The sequence below is a fragment of the Citrus sinensis genome, chromosome 8 (genome assembly GCF_022201045.2).
Source record: "Citrus sinensis cultivar Valencia sweet orange chromosome 8, DVS_A1.0, whole genome shotgun sequence".
NCBI classification, from domain to species: domain Eukaryota; kingdom Viridiplantae; phylum Streptophyta; class Magnoliopsida; order Sapindales; family Rutaceae; genus Citrus; species Citrus sinensis.
In genome coordinates, this window is record NC_068563.1 from 27548724 (window position 1) to 27576217 (window position 27494).

A 27494-nucleotide genomic window follows, 5' to 3' on the forward strand; every position below is an offset into this window, starting at 1 on the left:
TATACATACGCTCATAGCTCACCGACACCATTCCTTACGAATTCAGTAACACATTTTGCATATAACTTAACCAATCCCCCTGACACGAGAGGAAAACACAGTGGCCAGATCCATCTCATCCCTGAAAATTTCTTATAGAGCCAGCGAAGTTGTCAAATTCTTTTTTAACAAAATAATTTTGACCTTTCCGATGTTTATCATTTCATTTGCACCAGTTCAGTCTAATTATTTTCATGGGTAATGTTTTCAAGTTCGTTGAGTAAAACGATTTTCCTTAATTATCCAATTCCAACCATATTATTTCAGATTATTGTGGTTCAACGTAATTTTGAAAGTACGACTTTTAAAGTATTTGATAAACACTCATTTTAACTTGACCTGTAATGTTTATTGATTACCTGTTTACTTGATATACAATGAATTCATCCAACAACTCTAGATTAAAAGCCAAACAACAGCTCAATCCCGAACATATATACTAATTCGTCCATAATTTGAGCCAATTGTTAAATTAGTCTTATATAGCAAACGTGTAGAAGTAAATTGAAATTAAGCTTGATATCAGCAACTTCGTCTACCACAAGTTTTACATGGTAAAGTCTTTGTAATAGGATTCTGTTCATCTTGATAGGCCAATAAACAATTTAACAATTTGATGTTCCTTATTTAGAACAAATGTTTAACAAAACTTCCTGAAAATATCTAGAAACAATATATCAAACCAAAGAAGTACTATTGTTAATTAACAAAATTTCTCCGCACCCTATATTTTGTGGTAGTTAGTTTTTTGACCTTTTCAGTTATCTTTTATTATTGAAACATCCTTAATATAACTATCAACTAGATTTGGTCTATTAACTAGATTTGGGCCATTAACTTCTCCTGGCTATTCCTCTATATAAAAAGCACTTGCCCATTTCTCTTAAATCGAACTTAAAAATAATTTTTGTTTGATTGCCTCCAATCTCCATTCAACCTCTCTCTCTCTTTTTCAGAAAAAGGCAGAGAGAAAGAGAGGCACATATTCAAGTACCCAAAAGCTTAAGCTATTGAGGGTCCAACATTAGTATAAACAACAAGTCTCAGCAATTACGTACTTTCCATAATCCATTGCAATGGCAAAGGTTCGCAGGCATTTGGTGAAGCCCTGGCTCGAGGTAGCCCCATCTCTTATTGATCTGCCGTTGAAATGTTCTTGTGCTCCTAATTTGGAGACGATTAGAGAAGATATATCAGAAGAATATGAAGATGGCGATGATGATGATTAGCGAATTTGGTTCCTATATGGAGTTTTAATTAGTGGCCAGTTATATTTAAGCTAAGGTTTATGTCCCAGTTCAAAAGAACGAACTCGGAGATGTGATTAGAAACATTATTATTGGATTTTTGCTACGCATACACACACACACACCTCTTACATTGTTTTTTGAGATGCATGCATAGCAAAAATGTAGTGAATAAATGCATATATACTAAAAAGAAGTTCTACTTTATATGTGTTCTTTGGTAATTTTATATTGCCAAAAGCCAAACAAATGCAGAGTTATATTTGATTATACTATACCAAGCAAAATTCATGGTAAAATTTCCACAACCATCATCGCTTAATTGAAAGACTCAAAACTGAGACCAAATAAAATAATTACTATCTTGATTCTTATAATTAAAAAAAAAAAACTCTACCTAATCTCTTTAAGTTGACTTTACAAATAAAGATTATGATATATGATTAAATTAGATTATTTTCTTTTTCTTTTTCTATCATTTGAAATTTTGATTTGAATGTAGTAAAAGTCTAATCTCTAGAGAATTCATTTCCTTTCTGTTATAAAATTACTTATTAATTTTCTATCTTTGTCTCTTTCTCAAATAACTTTGAATTTAATTTTTTTAATGCAAACGCTCACATGTTTTAAAATTTAAGGTTAGCGTACACAATTTAATGGTGTATATATTGGTGCTAATCATTGATCTAACATGTAATTGAACAAAATTTTATGACTAAAAAAAAAATGCATCAGTTGATGAGTGTGCTGCATTGACTTATTGGATGCATTTACCATTTGGGACATTTATTTTCCCGTGTGCAACAAAATCTGGAAACCCTTAAAATTTCACCATTTGGGTCATTTATTTTCCTAATATGCAACGAAATTCAGAAAACCCTCGAGATCAAATTTTAAACGCATGCTACATTTGTCTACGTCCTTGCTAGTGTTTATAATTATGAATTATCAATCAGCAGCCCCTATCAAAAATACGTTTTTAATCTACGTACTGACATTTATGTGACCTAATTTGTGGGGTTTGAAAATTCCAAAAAAGAAAAAAGGGCCACCGGCCAATTACCGAAGAAACTTTTTTTAATGACAATGTTGCTCTCCTCTGATAGCTGATGTCTGGACACGTGGTTCTTTTGCAGCCATAATTGGGAGTCCACAAAGCGACAATTGCTAGTGACTTACCAGTTTCCAGCCACAAGAAGAACAAAAGCAACGGAGGAAAAAAAAAAAAAAAGAAAAGAATTAATTAAGCAATTAATTAACCATGCCAATTAATTATATTATCAATTGGAAGAATTGGTTTAGATTAATAATATATATATGAGGTAAACGTTACAGTATGTACAATGAGAGGGCCAAGAGCGAAGGAAATAAAAGGTGGTGGTTGGTTCAATTCAATATATATAAAAAACCGGCGTTTCACAATTATACAAATGTTCTACACTGTGGTGTTGGTCGGTTTTATAATACATCTTTTCTATACAATTTTTTGTCTAAAATTATTAAAAAAATGAATAATGGTTAACTAATTAGATGCGTCACAAAATGATAATCTAATATTCTATAAATTTATAAATATTCAGTTAATTATGGTACATGTCACTATAATTAGTAGAGGATACGATAAACTTACCATTATTTATTCAGACCATATATATGATAACAAATATCGATTCATCTTCTTAGTAATTGCATGATAAAATTAAGAAAATGACTACCTTACAGCATCAGTAAGGTGCAACCCTCTCACATAAACAATATTCGGTCAAAATTGTGAGAGAGTTACACCTTAGAGATACTACAATTAATGGTTAATATAATGATGCCAGAAATCAATTCATAAATTTTAACCAAACAAAAAAAATATAAAATATTTTTTCACCGTCCGAACTTTGGAATCACTTTTTACAAACGCAAAAACACTTGTTACCCGTATCAAATATTTCGTATTTTCCTTGAGCTATTAACAAAAGTTTTGTAAGTAACTTCAATATGCAGCCATAAGTAATCTTTGCTTGGAATAAAAAACTTTCACGTAGATAATATAATAATCCTGATCATCCTGCCACCAAAATCGCTTAGCTTTAATTTTACCTTCAAATTTAATCATATATTTCTTTCCATAAAAGATTCTGGAGCTGAAAAAACAACAACATTACAGCGCTTCGTAATCCAAAATTATATAAACTAGATCGCTTTATTGTCACAGCCTCATAGTTGCAGAGTGGTGGCCAATGCCACCAGATATTTGCTACATTTTTTTTTCTTCCTGTTTTTATATTTAATATATTAGCTTTTAGGTGATCGTCCAGATAAGTTCAACCGGCAACCTATCATCAGCCGACAAATAGGACAACACTTACTGCCTATACTATAATCCCTTTAATTATCGTGGAATTAATTAGAGTTTTACTTTTTTTTTTCCAATTTTATAATTATTGGATAACATATGATAATGGCTTATTAAAGCTGGAGTGCTCGCTCAGGTAATGAGGATGGCTTTTTTAGGGTTTACGGAAATTTAGCTAATATTAAATTGAAACCCCACCCACCATTAAGGAACAAGAATAAAAAGGAAAAAAAAAAAAAATTAAAGGTTGTTTCTTTAAAACGCCTTGTTGATCTTCGTCGAATGTCACAAGTTCTTTTGCTGGAAAGATAGTGACGAAATTACATCTACTTAATGTAGACCTTTTGGGAAATTAATTAAAACAACTTAATTTTCTATACCTTGATTATTTTTCAATTCATGAAGTTTTTTTCAATTTTTTTTTAACTTGTTATTTGTTTAGCTTGAGTGTTGCCAACGCTACACTCCATTTATAATTTTTTCTTTTTTTTAAAAAAGGAAAGAAACATTGTAGTTGTGCTTTCTTTTTATGCATAAGAAACTCTGGAACTGTCATTACCTCATATAATTGAATTAATAACAATTGATCTTTCTTAAAATAATTGTAGTAGATTCACCAAATCTGGAATAATATATTGTAACATATAAATAAAATTTTATTTTTTACAAGCCTTGTTATTATTATTGTGAGTCTTGCTATTATTTTTTTTATACACTATTTCCCTTAAAACTTTGAGCATAAGCATCATGCATCATGCATTAACACAATTAAGAGAACAAAAATAATTCTTCAAGAAACAACACCTAAAAATAATGATAATAATAATAATAACAACAACAAATTAACATATATATACATATAGATGAGCAAAGCTAATAATGGTGGGACCCAAGGTTGAAAAAAGAAATTCAAAAAATCAAAGGTAATGGACGGCTAATATTTATCTCAAAATATGTCATTATACGCATCCTCTTTCTTAATCATTCAGCACTTAATAAATAGGCCACTCTCTACATCCTTCCCCATTCACCCATCATTAAACTCTGTAGCAAACACAACAGTCGTAGCTCTTGTTTCTCCCTCTCGTTTAATTAACAAAACAAAAATAAAAGGGAAAAAATGGGGAAGGATGTTGAAGTTGCTGAGCAGCAAGGCGGCGGCGGCGAGTTCTCAGCCAAGGACTACCACGACCCCCCTCCGGCGCCGCTGATCGATTTCGAGGAGCTGGGCAAGTGGTCTTTTTACAGAGCTGTAATTGCTGAGTTCATCGCTACGCTTTTGTTTCTTTATGTTACCGTCTTGACTGTGATTGGATACAAGAGCCAGACTGATCCCAACTTGAATACCGATCAGTGTGGTGGCGTTGGCATTCTTGGCATCGCTTGGGCCTTTGGTGGCATGATCTTCATTCTCGTTTACTGCACAGCCGGTATTTCTGGTGAGTTTCACTAACCCTACCTCTGAAACTGAAACTTCGTTGTACCCGCAACCCAACTCACTTACGTATGCTGGTGTATGCATGTTATAAAATACGGAGGACTGCAGGGGGTCTATATTGATATTTAAACAATTAAATTTGTATTTTGATACCTAGGTGGACATATCAACCCGGCTGTGACATTCGGACTGTTCTTGGGGCGCAAGGTGTCGCTCATCCGAGCTCTTTTGTACATGGTAGCACAGTGCTTGGGTGCAATCTGTGGTTGTGGGTTTGTGAAGGCTTTCCAAAAATCATACTACAACAGGTATGGAGGTGGGGCCAATGAGCTAGCTGATGGATACAACAAGGGCACCGGACTGGGTGCTGAGATCATCGGTACTTTCGTTCTTGTCTACACTGTTTTCTCTGCCACTGATCCTAAGAGGAGCGCAAGAGACTCCCATGTTCCGGTAAGTAGCTGATCATTTCCCTTTTTACTGTTTTACTCAACTCAATTCTATATTTCTCTCTTCGGTACTTGTTTAGGTATGCGTCGTTTTCTTTGATGACTAAGAGAGTTCTTAGTTTGTGGGGGACTCTACAAATTAAAGTCTTTTTAAACGTGAATATGATTTTTGAGGGTATTTGCTCATATTACGGTGAATGACACCTTCATGTAGCGTTATTTGTTATTTGATTAATTTATAATTTGAACATTATTCACAAGAGGTTATAGAAATGTGACTGTCACATATTGTATTGCTCGCTAAAATATTTCTGTTAAAATAATATTGATAATTACCATGTTACACGGTTAAATTGATGTTATTTGTTTAATGAATGAAGGTCTTGGCACCACTCCCCATTGGGTTTGCTGTGTTCATGGTTCACTTGGCCACCATCCCCATCACCGGAACCGGCATCAACCCAGCTAGGAGTTTTGGAGCTGCTGTGATCTACAACAAGGAGAAAGCCTGGGATGACCAAGTACTTCAATTTTTTCACTATACAATTACTTTTTCTTAATTATTAGCGCGTGCGTGTGCGTGTGTTTTTGTGTGTATACATGAATATGACTAATGTTGTTGTTTGATGTTTTAACGGTACAGTGGATCTTCTGGGTTGGACCATTCATTGGAGCTTTCGTTGCTGCATTCTACCACCAATACATTCTCAGGGCAGCAGCCATTAAGGCTCTTGGATCCTTCAGGAGCAATGCTTAAGCTTTAAATATGATGTCTGGTGCTTCCAAGGTGAAAAATTTACAGCATGATCAGGAGTGCAAGTCTGTTACGAAGGCCCTTTAAGAAATCTCTTTTCAAGCTCTTTAGAGGGCCATTGAATTTGAGCTGAATTAGAGGGCTATTGAATTGTAGATATTTGAACATTATGCATTTTATGCCTATGCTTTATCTATGTGTAAGGGTGGATTTTGGTATCCCATTTTAATTTTTTTCTTTGGGTGTGTTTATAAGTGGTGGTGGTGTTTTTTATATATCCTATTTCTCTATATTTTTCTTATCCTTTCCTTTTTCTTTATTTCAAGTGGTGTATTTATGTTGTTAATGTTAATTAATCCCCAACTCTAGTGAATAAAACTATGACCTTTTTGTAGTTGCTTTAATAACCTTGTCCTTTGCTTGAAGTAATGACTGCTTTTAATTGCGCTTTAACTAAATAGTCTCCAAGATTTTGTTTTAAAAGGAAATGTGCCAACCAAAAAAAAAAAAACTTATGGTTAGTGCTAATTAAACTGCAATAATTATTCTCTATCGTCCTATTGAGACAAGCGTCTTTTCTGATAATCTTCTCCCAAGGCTTCTTATTTTCAAACCTGTGTGCCGAGTTGTTTACATTCTAATTAGTGGAACATGTTCTCACTCTAGGCATTCTTATCCTCAACTATTAATTAATTAATTACCCAAAGGGGCATCGATCAAAGGGCTTTTATCACCACAAATTAAAAATACAAAAATAACCCAACATGAGGTCAGATGAGTTGGCTTTTGTAGCGCCACTTATCAGAAATGTGATGATGTAATTGATTCTTTATTGAGAAAATTAAAACAAAAGAAAACTGGTGGGTCGATAGACCCCCTTATGATTCCTTAGCTTTTCAGGTGGTGGGTGTCTCTCTTTCTTCATGGATATAATTAATGGATACTTAATCTTATCTTGTCCTTAAATCGTGGTCTCCAGATCATTTTCTAGAGTTGAGTAGTTGATGTTTAAGCTGTTTGATGATGCATATTTAGGCTTAAATTAATGGGTAAGGTAGGATTTTGTCCATCTTTCTTGTCTTTTGACAGAGATGTGTTTGTTTGGTTAATCATGTTTACTCTGATCTTAATCTTATTTTTGGAATAATTCTGTGAGCATAAAAAGAAATTCTAATCCCATCAAATTCATGAAAAAAAAAAAAAAATCCCAGTTTATGATGTTACTGATCTCGTCGCTCATCAATAGATCTTTATCCAATGAATTTGAATTTCATTTTAAAATGAAAAAGAAATATGTGCGTACATATCCCATCATGAAGTAAAATTTTCGTCTCCGAGAACTTTTAAGTTCATGATATAAACATTATCCACATTTTTTTTTCTTCCTATGAGCATAGGTAGGTTAAGGCAGCTATAACATTACTTGACCACAAATTTTGCCGACCAAGAATTAACGCAGGAAAATTTCAATTTCTTATGGCCATAAATTTTAGTTGCGTAGCTATGTCTAGCTTGTGTCTCGATGTCATTCAATCATTTTGAAGTAAAGACAAAACTTGCAGATAAAATTTTCAAAAGGCGACACCCAAAACAATCAACCATGTCAACATCTGGTTACATAAACAGCCGACTTTTGCTGAATAAAAGAATTGCAGAAGAATGTAGTGGAGTCTTGTGTATTTGAGACTAGCTAGAGGCTAGAAGAATTCTGCAGAATACACTCTGTTTTGCTTAAGACTCTAGAATTTGCTTTTCTATATTTTCTACAACACTACTAATTAGGAAAAAGAAAAATATATACCCCCGAAAGCATTTTCTTTTCTTTTTTAAATCAAACTGAAAACATTGCTCTCTGAGAAAAGCAAACTCGATAGATTAACTTTATTTTAATGGGAGAGAACAAGCATGTTCCTCCCACAAAATCTAATTTTTATTGGCCCATAAGTGGATTTTAGGCATTTGAACAGCTTACGGGTCAATATTGTAGTCGTAGGATGGTGGGCACTAAAGGTCCCCGATAGAGAGATATTGGATAAGTCTTGAGAGGTCCCTCTAATGTAGGAGAAATACTTGTCAGTAATGGTGTGCATAGAAACATGTAATATGGGTTAAGTTTGATATAGGATCCACTAAAATTTATATCATTAAATTGGGTGGGTTCAAAATAGGACCTATAGACCTATTTAGATTTTTATTGATCGGTTACATTACTCCTGCTTGATTCATTTTTCTTTTAATCATAGATAAGTCTTAATAGATCTTCTAAAATGAAATGCCGATAAATGTCTTTATAAATCATAAATGATCTAATTAGAGAAATTGCAGATAAGAGTTTACATATGGAGGCAAATCAACTATGAGACCTCTTTTATGATATTTTATTAAAGAAATTATCTAAGAAAAATTTGACACTAATAAGTAGGGGACCAACATTAGTATTTAACAATATTATTTTATTTTCATTGACTTCATATACATTATCACACCATATTGTAAGTTTTTTTTTTAGCCTTGTTTTTGGATCCCAAAAATTTAATAAAGGTAAATCCCGAAAGGTTGATCTATAACAATTAAAGGATGAATGTTAATAAGAAAAAAAAAAGGATTATGCATGAAATTATGCATTTTAATACATAAATAAGTTCGCCTACAGAAACTCAGACGTGAAGTTCCTTGCAAGTTGCGAACAGATAATCAAAGTTACAAGATTAAAGGCATTGGCATGTAGAAATGCTTCAAGAATAGGCAATGGCACACCACACACAGTGGATTCTTTAATTACAAATAAAAAATTCTTGTGACTGATGTGGAGGTGCCTTTGCCCTGCCCTTGCTAAATCTTGTGAAGAAGCCCGTTAACTCAAACAAGGATCTTGTGTACATGTTAAATGGGCCCGAGATCATCAAAAAGCGATAAAGAGAGGTGTCACTTGTCAGCATCACAACATTGATCAAAATGTTTCATTCGAAGCTTGTGAAATTGCTGTAGGACAAGAGAAAATGGCGTGAAAGGGTTGAGATGATTTTAATATTAGGGTGTAGGGAAGAGAAAAAAAGGCATTATTGATTTCAGTTCCAGCATGCTCACAGCTCAATGCAGGCCACCATTATAATTACATTTCATCAAACGTGTTGTTTCTACTAATACATTCTTTGCTGATACTCCAAGCTAACAAATCCCCACGCTTCTTCCATTACTTTTTTCAACAATACCAATAATGAAAAGAGAAAGCTTGAGTCATTGGGATTACATTTGTATTAAACTCTACGTAATCACAGACTAGTTTTGTTCCCAGTTCATGTACTCGTAATACAAATTATGTTTTTGTAAATGATGGGGGTAAAAGAGTATGATCTTCTGCTCATTTTACATCATGGGTAATTTTCCCAGAGAGTATGCCCGTGAATGTATGCAGATACTCATAAACAAATTAGTGGATTAAGTGAATGATTAATGAAGCAATGAGGACAATAACTAATGAACCTACTCTTTGGGTGTTTGAGAAGTCACTCAAGTAAAAAGAGGGAACATGATTTCACGAGCCATATAGGGAGACCAACATCATAATAAATCAGCTTATGAATTCTTGACTGACGATTTTAACCCTACAATTACCATTGAACAAAATACCCAACAAAAATAATCAAAATTAGTGGGAGAAGGCAACAAGCAACTGAAAATATGTGCACAAATTTTTGGAATAGCAACCTTAACTTCTTTTAATACTGATATCTCGAGTTGGAAGCCTATTCAGAGTTTAAATTCGTATGATAATAGAATAGTTCGGAACGTATCGGATTGTATCTACAATTAACATTCAATTTGAGGGGTTAGGACTCAAATAGAATGACCGATTAGAAGGTTAGTTTGTCATCCAGCAATGACCTTTCAAACACAAATAAAATGAGAATTTTATGAAGAATGGAATGCATCTTTGCAATGGAAGTGTATTTATTTCCCTGGCTAGATGGCCAAAATTGACCTTCATAAGGGCAGTTAAGGGAATCCGACAATATCTCTCCAAGATGGCAGAGAAATCATTCCCATCATGTTGTTCTCACTTTCCAACAATTTTTATTTTTTTGTCCCTGATGACCAGAATTCTAATCCAAGCAACAACCGCATCCCAAGACACTATAAAATTCACTCCAAGCCACCTAAAAATCTACACTCAAAAAATCACTTTTGCCTCTAGCTGAAAGTCACTCAAAACTAAAAACAAGTGAAAGCACAATGAGTCAAATAGCTTCCCCTCTGCTTATCCTCTTCTCGGCTCTAGCCATTTTCTCCATTGGTAGAGCTCAAGAGAGAGCTCCTCATGGACTAGCTTACGAAAGCCCTGTGGCTTTTGCACCATCAGCCGTTGATTTCTTCCATCCGAAATCTCGAGAACCCGAAACCAAAGACCATTGTTCTTCATCAAAATGCTCTCCATTACCTCTAGCAGCTCAAGTTGAAGCCACCGAAGCATACGAAAGCAAAGTATCAACATCCCAGAAAAGTGGAAGTGGACTTACTGCTGGTGGGATTGCTGGCATTGTGGTTGCTTCTACATTTGTTGTGCTTGTAGCAATGGGTGCGTACTATGTTGCGGTCACACGGCGAGCCAACGTGAATCGAGCAAATTCTGCCCAACCAAATGCTTGATCACACTCAGAGCAGGCCTCACAAATTCCCCTTCCGCATTCTAATCCATTTCTTCTCGCTTTTTTTTTCGTTTGTGCCTTCTTTTAGTTTTTCTAGTTTGAGATATGGAATGTACGTATGATTTTATTAATGATTAGTTGTATGGCATTTTAGAAATTTGTGATTATGATCCTGAGGGTGATTAATGTGTCAACTTGGCAGTATGTGGGAAATAAATAAGATAACAAAGATGACATAAAAGGATCCACATTATCATTGCAAGCAGTGGGGGAGAGAAGACTGTTGGCTCTAAAAGTCAAGAAAAGAACTCCAGAAAGTATGTTCAGCAATAATCACAAACATTGAAAGCAATGTAGGATTGATGATTTAATTATGAAAACAAACGGCTATATAGCGTCTGATCACAACATTGATTTTAGCTCAACCAGTGAAAATGGAACCAAGTCTAAGAACCATAACTTGATGCACTACACACACAAGTAGTAGTTCAGATGTTGCTTATTTCTCCTGTCCTTCAAATTAATCTCGGCCGAAAAAGAAAATCCCAATTACCAAAGCACTAATAATGAATTTAGCTGATGAGAAACTCACATTCCTTGGCACACGCTTGGCACACGCTTGGCACACGCTAGAAAGAGAACTTACGAACCAAACGTTTGTATTATGCTAATTAAAATGCATGTGACACAGAATGGTGATTATCTCCTGAAGAATTTGAAGATTATACTTGTCGAATCTTTTAGTTTTATTCAGAAGGCTCCTAATTTTTCCAGAATTAAATGTAAAAATCAAAACCCACACACTCGCCTAATTATGCATACTGCCATGCCCATCAAGAATTCCCACTACATGCATCAAGTAAATTTCATGGAACCAAGTGCAATGAAAGTTGAAATGCTATGAAAAGATAGCTAAAGACATAGTAAAACCGTGCTTGCTAAAATTGGGAGGAAAAATTTTGGTTACAAGGATTCAAATGAACAAGGGCGAAGAAGGAGAATAACAGTGACAATTCCAGGCTTTTGAGCCAATACAATGAAAAGAAAACCAATATCCATTAACAGAAGTCATTGTACCATATAATTTTGTCCATATCCAAGGATACACATCTATTTTATACTAAAAAGTAGGTAGCAATATGAATCGGGGAAAGACGCTGCAAGTCTATTTATCATGTAAATAGACAAACACAGTCATACATTTCTGGTGAGTTGTTTTCAATGCCTCTACCATCCACGAGAACTAAAAGATTCAATCACAGGTCCGAATGTCTGGTCCACAGCCTTGTTCCATAAATGTGCAAACTCTGATCGAGTCTTCCTTGCAAATATGGGTTCTCTTGTCTGTAAGAAGTACAAAAAAAAAAAGCTATTAGAAAATAATGCAACACACTAAAGAAAGGATCTTAACTTTTCCATGAAGGTTCTGGCTGCATTGCCCTTTTTTTTATAGATAATAATACTATCATTTATAAGCTCTGGTAGAGTCATAGATTGTCATTATCATGGTAACATTACTGAAAAGATCCAGCATTTATCAATCAGAGAGAATCCATAATAATATTAAATATAAACGAAAGTTTCATGCTTAATCAGTAACAATATAACAAAGTTCATGTTCTGCGGAAACCAATATGTATGATCCAAAGCAACATGTGCAAGTATCTCAGGGTGATGCAACATTTGTAAAATAAACCCAATGATTGCGTGATGAACAATCTGGCAATTGCCTACCTCTGAAATTCGTCAGACGAAATAAGACTTGGGCCATTCAGAACAAGTCCACACTCACATTGACACTCCCATGAACAGGGTTCTGGGAAACATAACTTTTCTCAGGTAATCCTAGAACTGGTTGAGGTCACAAATTTATATCTTATCTATGAATGAAGCTTTAAAAGAACTGAAATTTCTCGCCATAGAGATACAAACAGTTAGTAGAGTCGCAGGCTGAACATCAGCCATAGTTTGAAAAGGTATTTACTCTATGCTCCACATAAACAGTGCGGCAAAACCATGGAAACAGAACTTGAAAATGCCAAGGGTTTGAGACGGCACAGAAATAGGAATGTGCACTAAGGAACTGATATCTCATCAAATTCTATTAATAACAAGATCAACTCATAGACCATGAAGAACTGCAGGGCAACTGATAACCTCACAAAGAAAACTATCATTCACAAAAAGTAAAGTCATCACTATAACAAGACCTATAAAGTCTTCCAATATTTTTTTTTTCCAAAATCAACAGTCAAACAACTAGCAAAAATAGTGAAGGACAAACATTAAGAAAAAAAAGACTGAAACTTTGAAATGGTGTAAATGGGTTATAATTATTCAAAAGGCAGGAAGCCAAGACGATGTCATTTACGAGTGTACAAATGACCAACCCTACTCGAAATATCTATCAAAGAAGCAAAAGCCCAGAAACTTGGGAAAAAATTATTATTTGGGAAACCTTGAAGAAGCATAAAGAAACAAAAGGGTTATTATGGCAAACTAAATTGTTAATCATAAGCGGACAAGTTAATATCTTTAGGGTTTAAGATATCAAAACCAAGAGCCAACAAAAAGGATTTGAAAAAAAAAAAAAACCTGGGACTTGATCTCATCGTGAGATTGATGATCTGAAATGGAGCCGTAGATGCATTTGCGTTGCTCAAAAACAACGAATCCTGTAATCGCACTTCCCAATGCAAAGCCAAGCAAACGCTCCTAAAACACAGTGATTAAAAACAAAAACAAAATAGTGTATGTTGATTTCTGATCAGAAAACAAACAAACACGAAGACGATTGATTCATTTGAGAATTGAAAGATCACCTGAGCAAGAACGCTAATCATGGTCCTTTTTTTTTTATTTTTTTGATACCCACAGATTTTGGGGAAGAGCCAGAGAGGGGGAGATTTTTTGTGCTAGCTTGTCATTATGAATGCCATTGCTGTCAGAGCTGTTCAGTTCCCCAAGTACGTTAGTGGGCCGGGACGGCCCACTTAGCCCATTTGTTTTAAGGTTATCAACGGTAACATAGTCGAATGCCATTGAATCTTTCTTTCATCAAAATATGACGGTTTGAAACTAGTGCGCAAAATAATGTAAACTCTTAACATGACGTGAAATTATTTTAGAAAGTGAGTGCATAAATCATCATATAGTATCCTTGTCATACGGATATTTACTTTTACTGAGTTCAGTGACGAATCCAGAAAATTAATTTATCAGGCCTAAATTACATAACAACACAATGTGAAAATTGAAATTTAATGGGTTTATGAGTTTATAATAAAAGTTATTTTAATAGATTTAAAGGGAGATAAATTAAATAATAGTAAAATCATTCATATGAGTCGTTATGAGCTTTTATTTTTTAATTAAAGAGTGAGCTTTTATAGTTCTTAAAATTATTTTAACAGATTTAATGGAGGCTAATTAGAAACTCCAAGTAATTTTTTTCTTTAATTCTTAGAATTTATTTTCTTTAGGGGGAACTTGAGCCCCCATTGGCTATGAGTGGATCCGCCCTTGTTTGAGTTGACAAACAAACCTGACAAGGACCCAAAAAATGATAATGTCTGCATCAGGAGCAATTAAGATTTTTATGTACAAAATTATTGCCTAGTTGTTTATAATTATGATTAAATAGTAAAAGCATGTTTGGCTGGAAGAAACAGTGAGATCAAGAGAGGAATGAAAATGAAAGAGAGGGAAAGAAAATCAATCTCAATTTTATTATTTGTTTGATGTAGAATCATCCTCTTTCCTTGTTTTCTTTTTCATTTCCTTATTTCCTCTTCTCTCATTTCCTTCCATTGTTTCAAAATAAACATGGAGGTTGATGATGAGGGATAAAGTGTCCTAAGTTAGTTTAGTTTAGATTGAGTCCCCTTTTGGAGAGGCGTTTAATGGCACAGCGAGCGTGCATGTGAGCCAGAGCCACCATGCTACCAGCGCCTCCATACGTGACATTCAAATTTCACAAGTCACATTCCACAGGCTCTCTTCTTCTTCTTCTTCTTCTTAAATCTTAATATTTCATGTGAATGTCGCTGCAGCTGCTGCCAACTTTGTAAGTGGTCCTAAACTATCTCTTTCCCTCCTTCTAGACAACGAATTTGACAGCCATTAACTGCTCCCCTGCCTCATCCTACTGAGTGTTGCACGTTTCACATCGGCTCATTGCACTGAGAAACCATCTTCCCTGCTCATCTTAGGGTACAATTTCCCTCAATATATGCAGCTGCTTTTAAGTCATTACAACACGCATCATGTGAACTTTCTTACTATCTCTAAGAAAGAAAAATGTTCTCACCAGCCCATGTCTCATTTGATTTATTGTGAGTTTTCAAATTTATTAATGTACGGTAAACATGATAGATATTAACATGGATGTAGATCAATTGCTAAGCTAAGTCGTGTTTATTTATTTATCTTTTTTATTCTTACGTCAATCGTGTATTTAAAGTATTTTACGTCAACATTGAATTCACATCCTATCAAAATCATTTGATGGAGTCTTTCAATTTAGCACAACATGTTCGAACATGCAGGCTAATTTTTGGGACCGCTTGCATGCAAAATTGGGTGAAATTAACTCACAGTCGCATTCATTCAACTTGCTTTTTGTGAATTAAATTCCTCGCTACGTCCCTGCTCGCATCAAGATAAAAAAATTACCACAAGTTTGTGCCAATCCTTCAGAGTGATTTAAATTACACTTCTAATTTTTTAATAAAATACTAAAAATGGGCAGAAAATTTTGCAAATATGGTTGGTCCATAAGCAATGGCGATATGGTCATTACAGGCGACATAATCCACGGCATGTGGAGGAAGCCAGAAAAAGCAAACTACATTTTCGAAGAAACAACTGTTACTTTCACCTCATAGTGTAAAATTTGGTCCCACTTGAGATATAGTATGTTCAATCTGGCATTAAATCTACGTACTCGTCTTTACCTGCTTTTTGAAAAAGTTGCATACATACAAAGGAGACCCTCTCTGTCTCTGGGAACTGTAAAAACGTCTATTATATATCCCATCTGATCAAAGCTAGTAAGCTAAACTGAAAAGCTGCTTTTGTTCTCTATTTATTGATGCTTCTCCTCAGCTTCACTGCTCGCTGCCAAACAGCAAAGACAGCTTTAATGGTACTCTCTTAGATTTAGTCAATTTTCAAATTTTCTTGACTAGTGGGTACTTGCATGTTGGTCTATATATATGCCCTTAATGATGACTTATCTTTGAAACTGTTTGCGGAACAACAGTTCCATAATGCATTTTATGTCATTTTAATAGTTCCTTTTTTTTTAGGTTGCAATTGCTCTGTCTTGCAACAGTTTGAGCTCATGCCGTTGATTTTTTTTATTTTCTTTTTTCAATGCACTCCAAAATTTATCTTAAGACAGAAATCATTAGCTTGTTGTCGCTCAAGTTCAACACATTTCTGTGGATTGAAAGACATTAGCTTTATGAGATTAGAGTGAGAATCTTTTGGGATTTGTGATTGGATTTTTCTGTCAAACAAGGCTTTGTGCTTGTGGGGTTTTAGCTGTTTAGCTTAAGCAGAGATGCCTCTGTCCATTTCAATAAAGACAGCATCTTGTGGTGTCTGCTACAGCCATTCTTTATCTCCGCTTAGCTGGAATTATGGACAAGCAAAGCTTTGATTCAATCAATTTGGGTCCTCAGAGCTTAGTGTCCTCATATAGTAACTTTCCTAGTACTTATCCAGCTAATTGATTCTAGGTTTGAATTCATTGAAAGTAACTTGAAATTCGTGCTATATGACATATGAATTCCATTATTCTTTATCTTTTACAGAAAGAAGAATTTTCTGTCTACGCTCTTATTCAATGTTCAAACCCCTTCATCTCATTTATTAGTAAGTTCAGTCATGAAACTGCCCATGTGTTTCTTTTTGAATGTCTATTTCTACCCAAAAAAAAAAAAAGAAAAGATTTTTGTTTCCACATTGTTATCCTATTAGGTTACATATTAGAAAATCTGTTTTGATAAGTAATTGCACGTTTTCTGATCTGCTGCCACACACAGAAGCTTTTTATTTCAAAAAGTGACTTATTTTGATGCAAAGTATACCCGTGTAGTTGATAGTTGATACAAGCAGCTGGGCTTGTATTTATTTTGTCGCTCAGTCTATTCAAATTATTGTGGTTCAGTGATTGTATTTGAGATTCAACTTTAATAGACGCTTTTTTCATGCCCAGATGATATTTGACGGTAATTAATTGTGGGGGGACTCCATGGCTTGATGCTCGTTTGACAATGCACTTGTTCTGGTGGCAACAACTGCCACTGCTTTTATTGATTCAGCTCTTACAATCCAGTGGTACAGACCACAAAGTTTATGGTATGCCTTCTTTCATTTCACTGTAAGCTAGCATTTATTGCTTCTTTCTTGAATTGATGTTACACAAGCCTTGATCAGAAATTTATGATTTTGCAAGCTGACTTAAGTTGCTACAATATGATTTAGTGCCTCTTCAGACACTGCTTAGCATGTTTGCTTGCTTGAAACATTTCATACTAGCACCGAATTGTGAACGGACTTGATGTATGGTCTATGAGTATGACTTTGAATTTTTGTTAGTTTATATATATTCTGATATGGAACCAGAATCCCTTATTCTGAATATTATTGTAATACACCACACCAGTTGTTTTCTATTTCTTTCCATGGCCTATAAACCTTTGGCCGCCTCTATGTTCAGCCACAAGGTATGCCAAAGGCATCTTGAATTTGGTGAGTTGTACTCAACTAGCTGAATTCTACCCATTAGCAATTTCAACATTTTTCATCGTGATGAAAATGACAAGAGGATTGCCACCAAAGGATAATAACTCCTTGTTTTCCCACCGCAGCTGAAGCTTTACTTGCTTGCAAGAGTGCACTAGGCACTCCTGGACAATCCAGTGGGAGGATTGGGAGGTATCCATGCATAAGACAACGAGCATGTCTCAATTGTTATGAACCAAAAGACCCAGGTGTTGCTTCTTTGTAAGCTTTCTCTCTCTCTCTCCTGTTTTATGTGGTGGACACACTTTCTATATGCTTTGTCCATACTCTGTTTGCGTAAAATTTTGCCTTCAGAAAATAGCAGAAATAGCAAGCAAAAGTGTAACTGATATACATCTATAACATACAGATGTTAGATTGCCTGGATATAGCGCAGACAACTGGCTTTTTTTTTTCTGCTTCTGTAACAACATATAATGAAAACACCATATGGAATTACTCTAAACTGAACATATTTTAGTTACCTTCTGAGCATAGATTGCAGTGACTTGAACAAATTTCATCAGAAAACTAATGATCAGACAAAATCTCTCCCTGATAAGGTTATTTTCCATATATTATGTCTTGAGTAACCAAATAATTTTACTCATTCCACTTGTGGAAATGCATTCATCTACTTATCTATATGCTCTAACGACCCACAGAATTTGTAATGGCGAGAATATTAGCTAAAACTGTGTCTTCTGCATGACCTGCTGAATCTTGAGTTGTATCATTTGTGATCTTCTTATGTTACAGGATGAAACTACATTCTTTATTTCTCTTTACCTTGTCGGAAACATAGTGACAATGATAGAGGTTCAGTAGCACTTTCACATCTGAAATGATGTAGTATATTAATCTCCATTTGTTGCCTCATCAAATAGCTGTATTGATACTGAATATGGTAGTCTGTCTGACTAGTTGTTAATCCTTTTCTTTAGAGTAAATCTCTGAATTGAATAGTGACTGGATTAGAGTTTCCCTTCATTTTTTTTTCCTTCGTATTTAATGATTATCTATTATGCTCCAGCAAAGACTCACTGGTTTTCTAGAATCTATTGATTTAGTAATAATTAAATGATATTCTAGGATCTTCCACAGGATTCCTGAAATCTGTGCCCTTTCTTTTAATCCAAATTTCTTCCCCTCAAACTCTCAATTTCCATTTCAAGAAAAGAACTGTAAATCAAGAAACAGGAGGATAGCATCATCAATTGGTGGGGACAATGGTATTCCAACACTAACACCATTGCAGCAGGATGATGTTAAGAGACCAAGAAAACAGAAACTAGCTGCAGTAGTGGGTGGTGTTGTCGCAGCTTTGCTTGTGATCGGCTTTGTGGTGTTTGTTTACATATGCTTGATGTGTGTTAAAAGAAGAATAAGGCGATCCGAGGGAGAATCTTCTGTACCATCTCCTTCTGGTAAGTTGACCCTCGATACTATAAGAGAGGGGAAAAAATAATGCAGATCAATTTCTTAGTTATTTGGGATGGAAGCTTGAGATGAGATGCTGGATGTTTTATTGATAATTTGATCCCCATATACACAAACCTTCCCATTGTTGAGTCACATAAGGGCAATGGCATAACTTAGTCTTATCTGCTAACTTCAAGCCTTTTAACTGTCAAAATTCAAAAGAAAGCTTTAGGTTTTGGAGGGCTCCAAAGTTTCCAAAAGAGAGAGCTTTTTCACATCTAATAATTTGATAGAGAAACAAACCTGTAACAGATTTTGAATGCTAGAAAAGGTTTCCATTGGAGCAGCTTTCCAGAGACGGGTTGAATTTGAACAAACTATGTCTATGTTATGGCCTACTTCTGCCGGATTTTATGTTGCCTTAACTTTTGGTATATGTGGCAGTTGGGAATTTGGTGATTTTAGGCTAGTGGGGGATGTCTGAGTCCTGTATATTTTTGTCTTTTACTAAGATTATTTCAAGGTGAATTCCTGTATATTTTCAGGACAATAACACTTTATGCCTTATTGATCATGCTTGCAAAACAGATTGATATAATCGATATTATCATCCTAGAAAGATCCGCAGATGCAACTGTTTGGAACGATTTAGGATAGATGTGAGAAAATATAACCATCTCTGTTCTCTTTCTACTGGATATATTTTGAATGTGGTGACATTAAGGTTAAATCTGGTCTTAGGTCTTGAACTAGCATTTACATGTCATTTGTCTTTGCTGCTATAAAAATTAACTCTATGCAGCTTCAATGCTATGGGAAAAATAGTCCATTGAAGTGAAGTTGGTCTCTAGCAACTCAGATAAATATTATTAACAGGCTTTCCCTTTTTCCATCTGCAGCTGAGCTGGAAAGAGGAGATATTTCCCCTTATCCTGGTGCTGTCTCTCCAATTGATACACAAAATTTGAAGCAATTAACAATTTTGGAGCTAAAACATGCTACAAACAATTTCAGTGAAATTAATATCATTGGTGAAGGTTCATTTGGTTTAGCATATAAGGGATTGCTTCAAGATGGATCTCTTGTGGTCATCAAGAGACATCTGCATACCCAAATCCAGAATTTTCTTCATGAGGTAACACTTGCACTCGGAAGGTCTTTCCATCTTGCTTTTGGATGACAGAAAACTTGATACTTCTATTGCTTGAATTGTTCCATTCAGATACCATGATCATACTTCAAGGACTTGTGTTGTACATATTATTCAAATTTCAGTCAATATGCAAAATATTGGTGTCCTAAAAATTCTTTCCATTTCAGAACTCATTAGCATGCTAAGTTGCCTTGATGCACTACAGGTGAAGCATATAGCTCGTGTTCATCACAGGCATCTTGTCAAGCTTGTAGGATTCTGTGAAGAGAACCACCAACAACTACTAATCTATGATTATATCCCTAATGGAAATGTTCAAAATCACCTTTACGGTAATCCATTCATCTCATCCTCATCCTTCCTGCCTGACCTGCCTCTCTCTATCTTTCTCTTTCAAGGGCATATTTGCTTTTTCCAGATAGTGAAGGTCTGCCTATTGGGAAACTGACCATGCGGCAAAGATTATCAATTGCTTTAGGTGCAGCTAAAGGTAATGTATACCAATTAATGTTCCTTCCCCACTTTCTGCTGCACATTGAATCAGTTCAAGTTTTTCAATCATACCTCTATATTTGATCAGGACTTGAACATCTTCACAGTTTGGTTCCTCCTCTCTTTCACATGCACTTCAGGACAAGCAATGTCCTTCTGGAAGAAAATTACTCAGCCAAGGTTTCTGACTATGGACTGTTGAAATTGGTAACGGGGAGTCATCACGCAGGATCAACTTCAGCCGTTGACTGCTTTCTTGATCCAGAGTATGTAACATCTCTTATGAACCACCAGTAACCAGCAGTATCAGCTTTTTTCAGTGCTTGATTAAGCTAAACAAAGTCTCAACTAGATTGTTCCATAAGCAACTTGTATCAATTCCTGGAATCTCTTGAGCTACTGATGTCTAATCTAAATCATTTATGTCTCCAAAAGGTTAAATCTATCAAAGAATTATTCAGCAGGAAGTGATGTGTACAGTTTCGGGGTCTTTCTATTAGAGTTGATCAGTGGACGTGAAGCACATGGCAGGAATCATTCAAACTCGGACCAAAATTTAATACTGCAGGTAAAGCAAAAAACATTAAGCCAAGGTAGAATCTACAATTCTTAGTATAACTATATTTGTTTTGAAGGTGAAAAGAAGCTGTGATCTTGGCAAGTATGTTGACAAAACACTGGGGGAGCAAACAGTTGGTGCTGCAACAGAGATGATGGAGTTGGCATTGCAATGTGTAGATGTTAGTTCAAGAAGGCCGTCGATGAGGCAAATAGCTGGGGAGCTTGAAGGGATTCAAGAGAGGGAAATTGGTCGTTTGCATTCTGAATTTGGTGAAGAAATAGATGCTGTAAAACTCGGAAGTGAGCTCTTCAAATGAGCATGAGCTCGGTACATCCTCTCACAAACGGCCTTTTAACTCGATTCTTTATTGATTTATTGGTTGTAGCATACAAGGAAATTCGATTCGATGTACAACAGCCGCCCCCCCCCCCCGCCCCCCCCCAAAGAATGTCGGTAGATGAAAAAGAGTAATGACATAGTCACAAATTCTTGAACAAATGTATTTTGTACAAACTGATACGACATTAATTGATTGGTTGAATTAAATATCTTTTGTCATACATAATTTATTTATATTATTTTATATTTTCATTCAACTAATAAATTAATATCACATCAGTTTGTACAAAATAAATTTGTATAAAAATTTATGATTGTATCATCACTCAATGAAAAAATTGTAGATCAGAAGTTTAATAAATTATTATTATCAAATTTCAAATATCATACAAACCTTAGTTACAAGATTTACCATCTTAACAGAAAATCATTCTTTTGTCATGGCATGTCATTGTTCGCAGCCTAAACACTTGCGCTCTCCGACATCAAACAATTGGTAACAATTGGAAAATTTGACCCATTAAACTGAGGTAGAAAATAATTTAAAACAAATTTAATGGAAATTAAAAATAATAATAATAATAATAATTTGATGAAAAAAATTAAAAGAATACCATGGTCCCTGCGGTCAAGCATGCCTAAATGGTCAAACGGCCAACCGGTTTTTGTTTGGTAATGAAACTCTATTGAAATAAAACGACGGCATTTTGATGCGAACTCAACTGAACTTCAGTGACTTCACTTCCTTCATTTTTATATAACATAAACCCTTCTCAGATTTCCTTCTCTCATTCTATCGAGTATTGGCAGTTGACTCAGATCTCGAACTCAGCGTGAGAAAGGAAAGAAAAAAATGTCAACTCGCTACATTCTCCTTCTCTCACTCACAATTCTCCTCTTATTCTCTCCCGCTCTCGCCAAATCTCAAAACGACGCCGCTTCAGACGACGACGAAGATCTCAGCTTCCTCGAAGAAGCCGACGCCGATACCAAATCCAAAGCCGCATCGCACCACCAGTTCGGCGAGAAGGATGGCGATCCAGACGACGATGACTTCTCCGACGACTTCGACGACGAAAACTACCACGATTTCGACGACTCCGAGTACAAGGAGCCGGAGATCGATGACAAAGACGTCGTTGTTTTGAAGGAAAGGAATTTTAGTGATGTCATCGAGAACAACAAGTTCGTGATGGTTGAATTCTACGCGCCGTGGTGCGGACACTGTCAGGCCTTGGCTCCGGAATACGCGGCGGCCGCTACGGAGCTGAAGTCCGCCAACGAAAGTGTGGTTTTGGCTAAAGTTGACGCGACTGAAGAGAATGAGCTGGCGCACGAGTACGACGTTCAGGGCTTCCCGACGATTTACTTCTTCGTCGACGGCCAGCATAAAGCTTATAATGGCGGCCGCACCAAGTAAGTAGTGAAAGATTACTTATAGATAAATAATACTAAATTTTGGATTTTTTGTATTTTTGTTTTGAAAATCTGAATTATATGATGGAAGTGTGCTCTGGGATGATTGATCAATTGCATTCGTGTGTAATTTAGAGATGCTATAGTGACTTGGATTAAGAAGAAGATAGGACCTGGTATATACAACATTACCACATTGGACGAAGCCGAGCGCGTATTGACTTCTGAAACTAAAGTTGTTTTGGGTTACCTCAACTCATTGGTGGTATGTTTTCTGTTTGTTTGCTTGTTCTTTGAAGTTGCTCGAGCAGTTAATTGCTGTTGCTGTGCAAGAATCTTGTCGTTGTTCATGACTCAGTATTGGTTTATTCTGGTAATCTTGACAGGGTTCTGAGAGTGAGGTGCTTGCAGATGCTTCAAGGCTTGAAGATGATGTCAACTTCTATCAAACTACAAATCCTGATGTGGCAAAGATTTTCCACCTTGATTCTAAAGTCAATCGCCCGGCTCTGGTCATGGTTAAGAAGGAGACTGAGAAAATAAGCTATTTTGGTTAGTTTTTTCCTTTTTTGCTGTTCATTTAAATTTGAATTTTAGCTCTGCTGGAGTATTAATCTTACATCTATTTTCCTAATTCAGCAGATGGGAAATTTGATAAGTCTACTATTGCTGATTTTGTATTTTCAAACAAGCTTCCTTTAGTTACCATTTTTACAAGGGAAAATGCCCCTTCAGTTTTTGAAAGTCCAATTAAGAATCAGGTATGTTGCCGTATAATGCATTTGAACTTGTAAATAAAGCATGTGTACATATTTTGTTCAAATGTTACTTTTGAACAAAATATATTGTAAATAAAAAAGTTTAGCTTCAAATGTTGATGTTATTGACATAGCTTGGCTGTTATGTGCAGCTGCTATTGTTTGCTGTTTCAAATGACTCAGAAAAGCTTTTACCAGTATTCGAAGAAGCCGCAAAATCTTTCAAGGGAAAGGTAACATAAATAAACTTTTGACACTTGCTACTAAAGTTGTACTGCTTGGATTTGAAGATAAAGAAGCAACACACAAAAAGATTCACTGTTATCTATTTCACTGTTGTGAGATTCGCTGTGTTGCTGACTGTTATCTTTTCATTGTTGTGAGATTCACTGCATTACTGAGTTTCGTGTCATTCTACTTATTGCAGCTTATTTTTGTGTATGTCCAAATGGATAATGAAGATGTCGGAAAGCCTGTTTCAGAGTATTTTGGCATCACTGGGGAAGCTCCCAAAGTAATCTTTCCATACGTTCTGTTTCTTTTTCGTTCGTACAAATTTTCTCTCTCAGTCTCTCTTCTCGAATTGAAATTATTGTTAGAACTTTTTCACATACAATGGAACTGATTTATTTGTTGGTATTTAATTCCATTTAGGTTCTTGCATACACGGGAAATGATGACGCTAAAAAACATATCCTGGATGGAGAGTTGACCTTGGATAAAATTAAGGTGGAAATTCTCTCTCGTCTTAATTCTATTTGTTAATGCTTATTGGAAGAGGATAACTTTCAGCTAACCTTTTTAGTTTTTTTTCATCCTCAGACTTTTGGAGAGGATTTCCTCGAAGGCAAGCTTAAGCCTTTCTTTAAGTCTGATCCAATTCCAGAAACTGTGAGTTCTTGTATTTGGCTTTTTCTGAGTTGATTTGTTGTCATAGTGCTGCTATGTAAAACTTATTGCCTTTTTCTGATTGTTGTAGAATGATGGAGATGTGAAAATAGTGGTTGGAAATAACTTTGATGAAATTGTCTTGGATGAGTCAAAGGATGTTCTTCTGGAGGTATAAAATGTAGTCTGTGAAACATAAATATAATTTTTGGCTCTCCTTGTTCATGGATTCTAATACATGGTCTGCATGCCAGATCTATGCCCCTTGGTGTGGGCATTGCCAAGCCTTCGAGCCAACCTACAACAAACTGGCCAAACATCTACGTGGCGTTGATTCTATTGTTATCGCTAAGATGGATGGCACGACAAATGAACATCACAGGGCAAAGGTAATATTTGACGTCAATCTATAATTTGTAATTGAAATATCCAGAATCTTGTTTATTAGTTGAATATTTTCCATTCAACAGCAGTAGTGAACTGATCAACAGGGCCCTTCCCTTCGTGCCCATGGACTTTTGAGATATCTTAGACCTTCCCTGAATGGGTAACACTTGGCTGGAAAGCAGCAGTACTACCTCATTTTGTTTCTTTCCTCTTTAATTTGGTGGATTTTATAGTAGTGTTAAAATTTTAACTGGTTTTGGATTATGTTGATCCATTCTAATTTTTCTTGGTTCGGCAAGTATTTGGAGCCTAACTTGTATTTAAACTGTGAATGCCAATATTATTACTTCCTGATGACTTGCACTAATGTGTTTTTTCTTCCAATCGACCAGTCTGATGGATTCCCAACAATTCTTTTCTTCCCAGCTGGAAACAAGAGTTTTGATCCTGTAAGCTGTGTTTTTCTATACTGCTTTTACAAATCCACTGTACCTAGTAGGAATAAAGCTAACAAAAATTATCTGGCTTCTGGTGTTTACAGATCAATGTAGATGTTGACCGTACTGTGGTGGCATTGTACAAGTTTCTTAAGAAAAATGCTTCAATCCCCTTTAAAATCCAGAAGCCAACATCAGCACCCAAGACGGAGAAACCAACTTCAGAACCAAAAGCTGAGTCCTCGGATATCAAAGAGAGCCACGAGAGCAGTAGCGACAAAGATGTGAAGGACGAATTGTAACTTGCCTAAAACAAGGAAGATGATATACAACAGGTGTAATGCTAAATTATGTACCTTTTATCAGTCATCAGGTACTAGAAAGAAATATTTATCATATAGTTGAATATTTAGAGTGGGAGAGTAGAACAGAATCTATGAATTTCTGATCGTTCAAAAACCTCAAACACCGCGCCTCTTTTTTTTTTTTTTTTTTTCATTTCATTCTGAAGAGAAATGTATCATCATTGAGGTTTTGTTTCTGCTGAATTTTCTGCCCTTTGTTCCCTGCTTATTGAATAATTCCTCATTCTGGTAACCATTTTCGCTAATCAAAGATGTCTCTAGATACTCAAAACCTTCATTCACATTTTACAGATGATAAGGTACAGCATGAATCCTATTTGATTCGCTAGAGCTACTAAAATCGTCCCACTTCAAACGACTGTACAATAAATTATCTCAGTTTCCAAATCATAGCCATCAGTGTTCATCAAATAGTTTAAGAGTCACAAATTCCTAATAACAATACCAAAACGGAGCGGCCATAAATGGAATTAACCTATGATACCATGTTAGATTTTGATTTTTGAGATGTACTCATTTGGAGCCTTCTTCGCGACGGAATGTAGAAAGGTGATCGTGGCTATATTAGATCCAGTCTTAGTAATGGGTCACAAGCACTATGATTTTAATTTAGCTAAACTATCTCGCATCTTCTTCACGTATTGTAAATTAATAATAGTGACATGTTATACAATATTGTAAATTAATGATAAGTGACATATTATAAGAAAAGAGAGGAATTTAAACAAAATTTACGTCTTTATGGCATATTGTATATTTGGACAGTTGGCTTTAATTATTGGGCAATTACTTAACTCTATCGATGGGGTTCAGACAAAACAGAGATTTGTAATATTTGCTTTTGGATTGGTTGTTTCAGTTGAGACTGCTTACCGTCGTTGGGCAGCTGGGCATCATGTGACTCCATGTGCACTTGTAATGTTTAGAAACCACTGACTGACTCATTGTAAATTGTGTTTAAGTGGTAGTAGTGGTGGAAGTCTACTCTCACAAAATGCGGCGCCAGTGCGTAATCTTTAACTCAGTGCTCATTGCCTGCATCGACAATTTACTATTCCATTTTAAATAGTGTCCCTACGGATCAAGACTCAAGAGGTAAGACTGGCCTTGACAAAATATTGAAAATGGTTTAATTTGCTATAGTGGCTCGTAGAGCAAATTATTTCATAATTTATTCGAGTAAATTTACGTGAATGTGATACATTAAGAAAATAAAAAATACAAATATTGATAGACCCCTTTTTTTAATAAAATAATTAATATTTGATCGAAAATATAAAATCCCGTTAACTTTAATAAAAAGTTTAGGACACATGACAATTGACAATTCCCACAACAAAACGGCTGGCCGGAGTACATGGACATCAAACCCAAAACCTAACTGACCAAGAAATTACAGAATTCATGCACCCACCGACTCAAACATTTTTGCTTTAGTTTTAGTTTTAGTTTATGTTCAGAAGTTGTTGACTCAAAATAAAATAATAAATCTACCGAAAACGAAATCCCACCCCACATTCTACGTTCCCTCACATTTAATCACTTCATTTTAGCAATAAATTC

At 35.4% G+C, this 27494-nt stretch overlaps 5 protein-coding genes across 14 annotated transcripts; 4 read left to right on the top strand and 1 right to left on the bottom strand.

Annotated features, from left to right (window-relative positions):
• Positions 1-4608: 4608 nt before the first annotated feature.
• LOC102627699 (aquaporin PIP2-1) lies at positions 4609-6681 on the top strand. Its single transcript, XM_006488032.2, has 4 exons — positions 4609-5072; positions 5229-5524; positions 5901-6041; positions 6164-6681. Exons 1-4 carry the CDS (start codon positions 4754-4756, stop codon positions 6275-6277), a joined length of 870 nt encoding a protein of 289 aa, XP_006488095.1. The 5' UTR covers positions 4609-4753; the 3' UTR covers positions 6278-6681.
• Positions 6682-10431: 3750 nt separating this feature from the next.
• LOC102627984 (hypothetical protein) lies at positions 10432-11077 on the top strand. The gene has a single exon (XM_006488033.4). It carries the CDS (start codon positions 10508-10510, stop codon positions 10919-10921), a length of 414 nt encoding a protein of 137 aa, XP_006488096.1. The 5' UTR covers positions 10432-10507; the 3' UTR covers positions 10922-11077.
• An 880-nt stretch (positions 11078-11957) lies between these two features.
• Positions 11958-13909, bottom strand: LOC102628279 (hypothetical protein). The gene is made up of 3 exons (XM_006488034.4): positions 13743-13909; positions 13516-13635; positions 11958-12264 (listed from the first exon to the last, which is right to left on the bottom strand). The coding sequence occupies exons 1-3, from the start codon at positions 13761-13763 to the stop codon at positions 12148-12150; spliced, it is 258 nt and encodes an 85-aa protein (XP_006488097.1). The 5' UTR covers positions 13764-13909; the 3' UTR covers positions 11958-12147.
• A 1987-nt stretch (positions 13910-15896) lies between these two features.
• On the top strand, positions 15897-21889 carry LOC102628577 (probable serine/threonine-protein kinase PBL28). Of its 9 annotated transcripts, none has more exons than XM_025101690.2 (11): positions 15897-16066; positions 16740-16800; positions 17144-17286; positions 17799-17934; positions 18805-19139; positions 20034-20269; positions 20493-20619; positions 20706-20777; positions 20868-21045; positions 21215-21347; positions 21415-21889. In XM_025101690.2, the coding sequence occupies exons 3-11, from the start codon at positions 17202-17204 to the stop codon at positions 21655-21657; spliced, it is 1545 nt and encodes a 514-aa protein (XP_024957458.1). In that variant the 5' UTR covers positions 15897-16066; positions 16740-16800; positions 17144-17201; the 3' UTR covers positions 21658-21889. The 9 variants fall into 9 exon arrangements, with proteins under 9 accessions (XP_024957458.1, XP_006488098.1, XP_052288989.1 ...); XM_052433029.1 differs by lacking the exon at positions 15897-16066 and adding an exon at positions 16179-16638 and having other exon boundaries at positions 21423-21565; XM_025101689.2 differs by lacking the exon at positions 15897-16066 and adding an exon at positions 16186-16638.
• Positions 21890-22412: 523 nt separating this feature from the next.
• Positions 22413-26114, top strand: LOC102629426 (protein disulfide isomerase-like 1-4). 2 transcript variants are annotated; one of them, XM_006488040.4, is made up of 12 exons: positions 22413-23096; positions 23232-23361; positions 23483-23648; positions 23739-23857; positions 24007-24087; positions 24282-24368; positions 24509-24583; positions 24677-24745; positions 24834-24914; positions 24997-25131; positions 25522-25578; positions 25671-26114. In XM_006488040.4, the coding sequence occupies exons 1-12, from the start codon at positions 22534-22536 to the stop codon at positions 25866-25868; spliced, it is 1761 nt and encodes a 586-aa protein (XP_006488103.1). In that variant the 5' UTR covers positions 22413-22533; the 3' UTR covers positions 25869-26114. The 2 variants fall into 2 exon arrangements, with proteins under 2 accessions (XP_006488103.1, XP_006488102.1); XM_006488039.4 differs by having other exon boundaries at positions 22414-23096; positions 23736-23857.
• The last annotated feature ends 1380 nt before the right edge of the window (positions 26115-27494 follow it).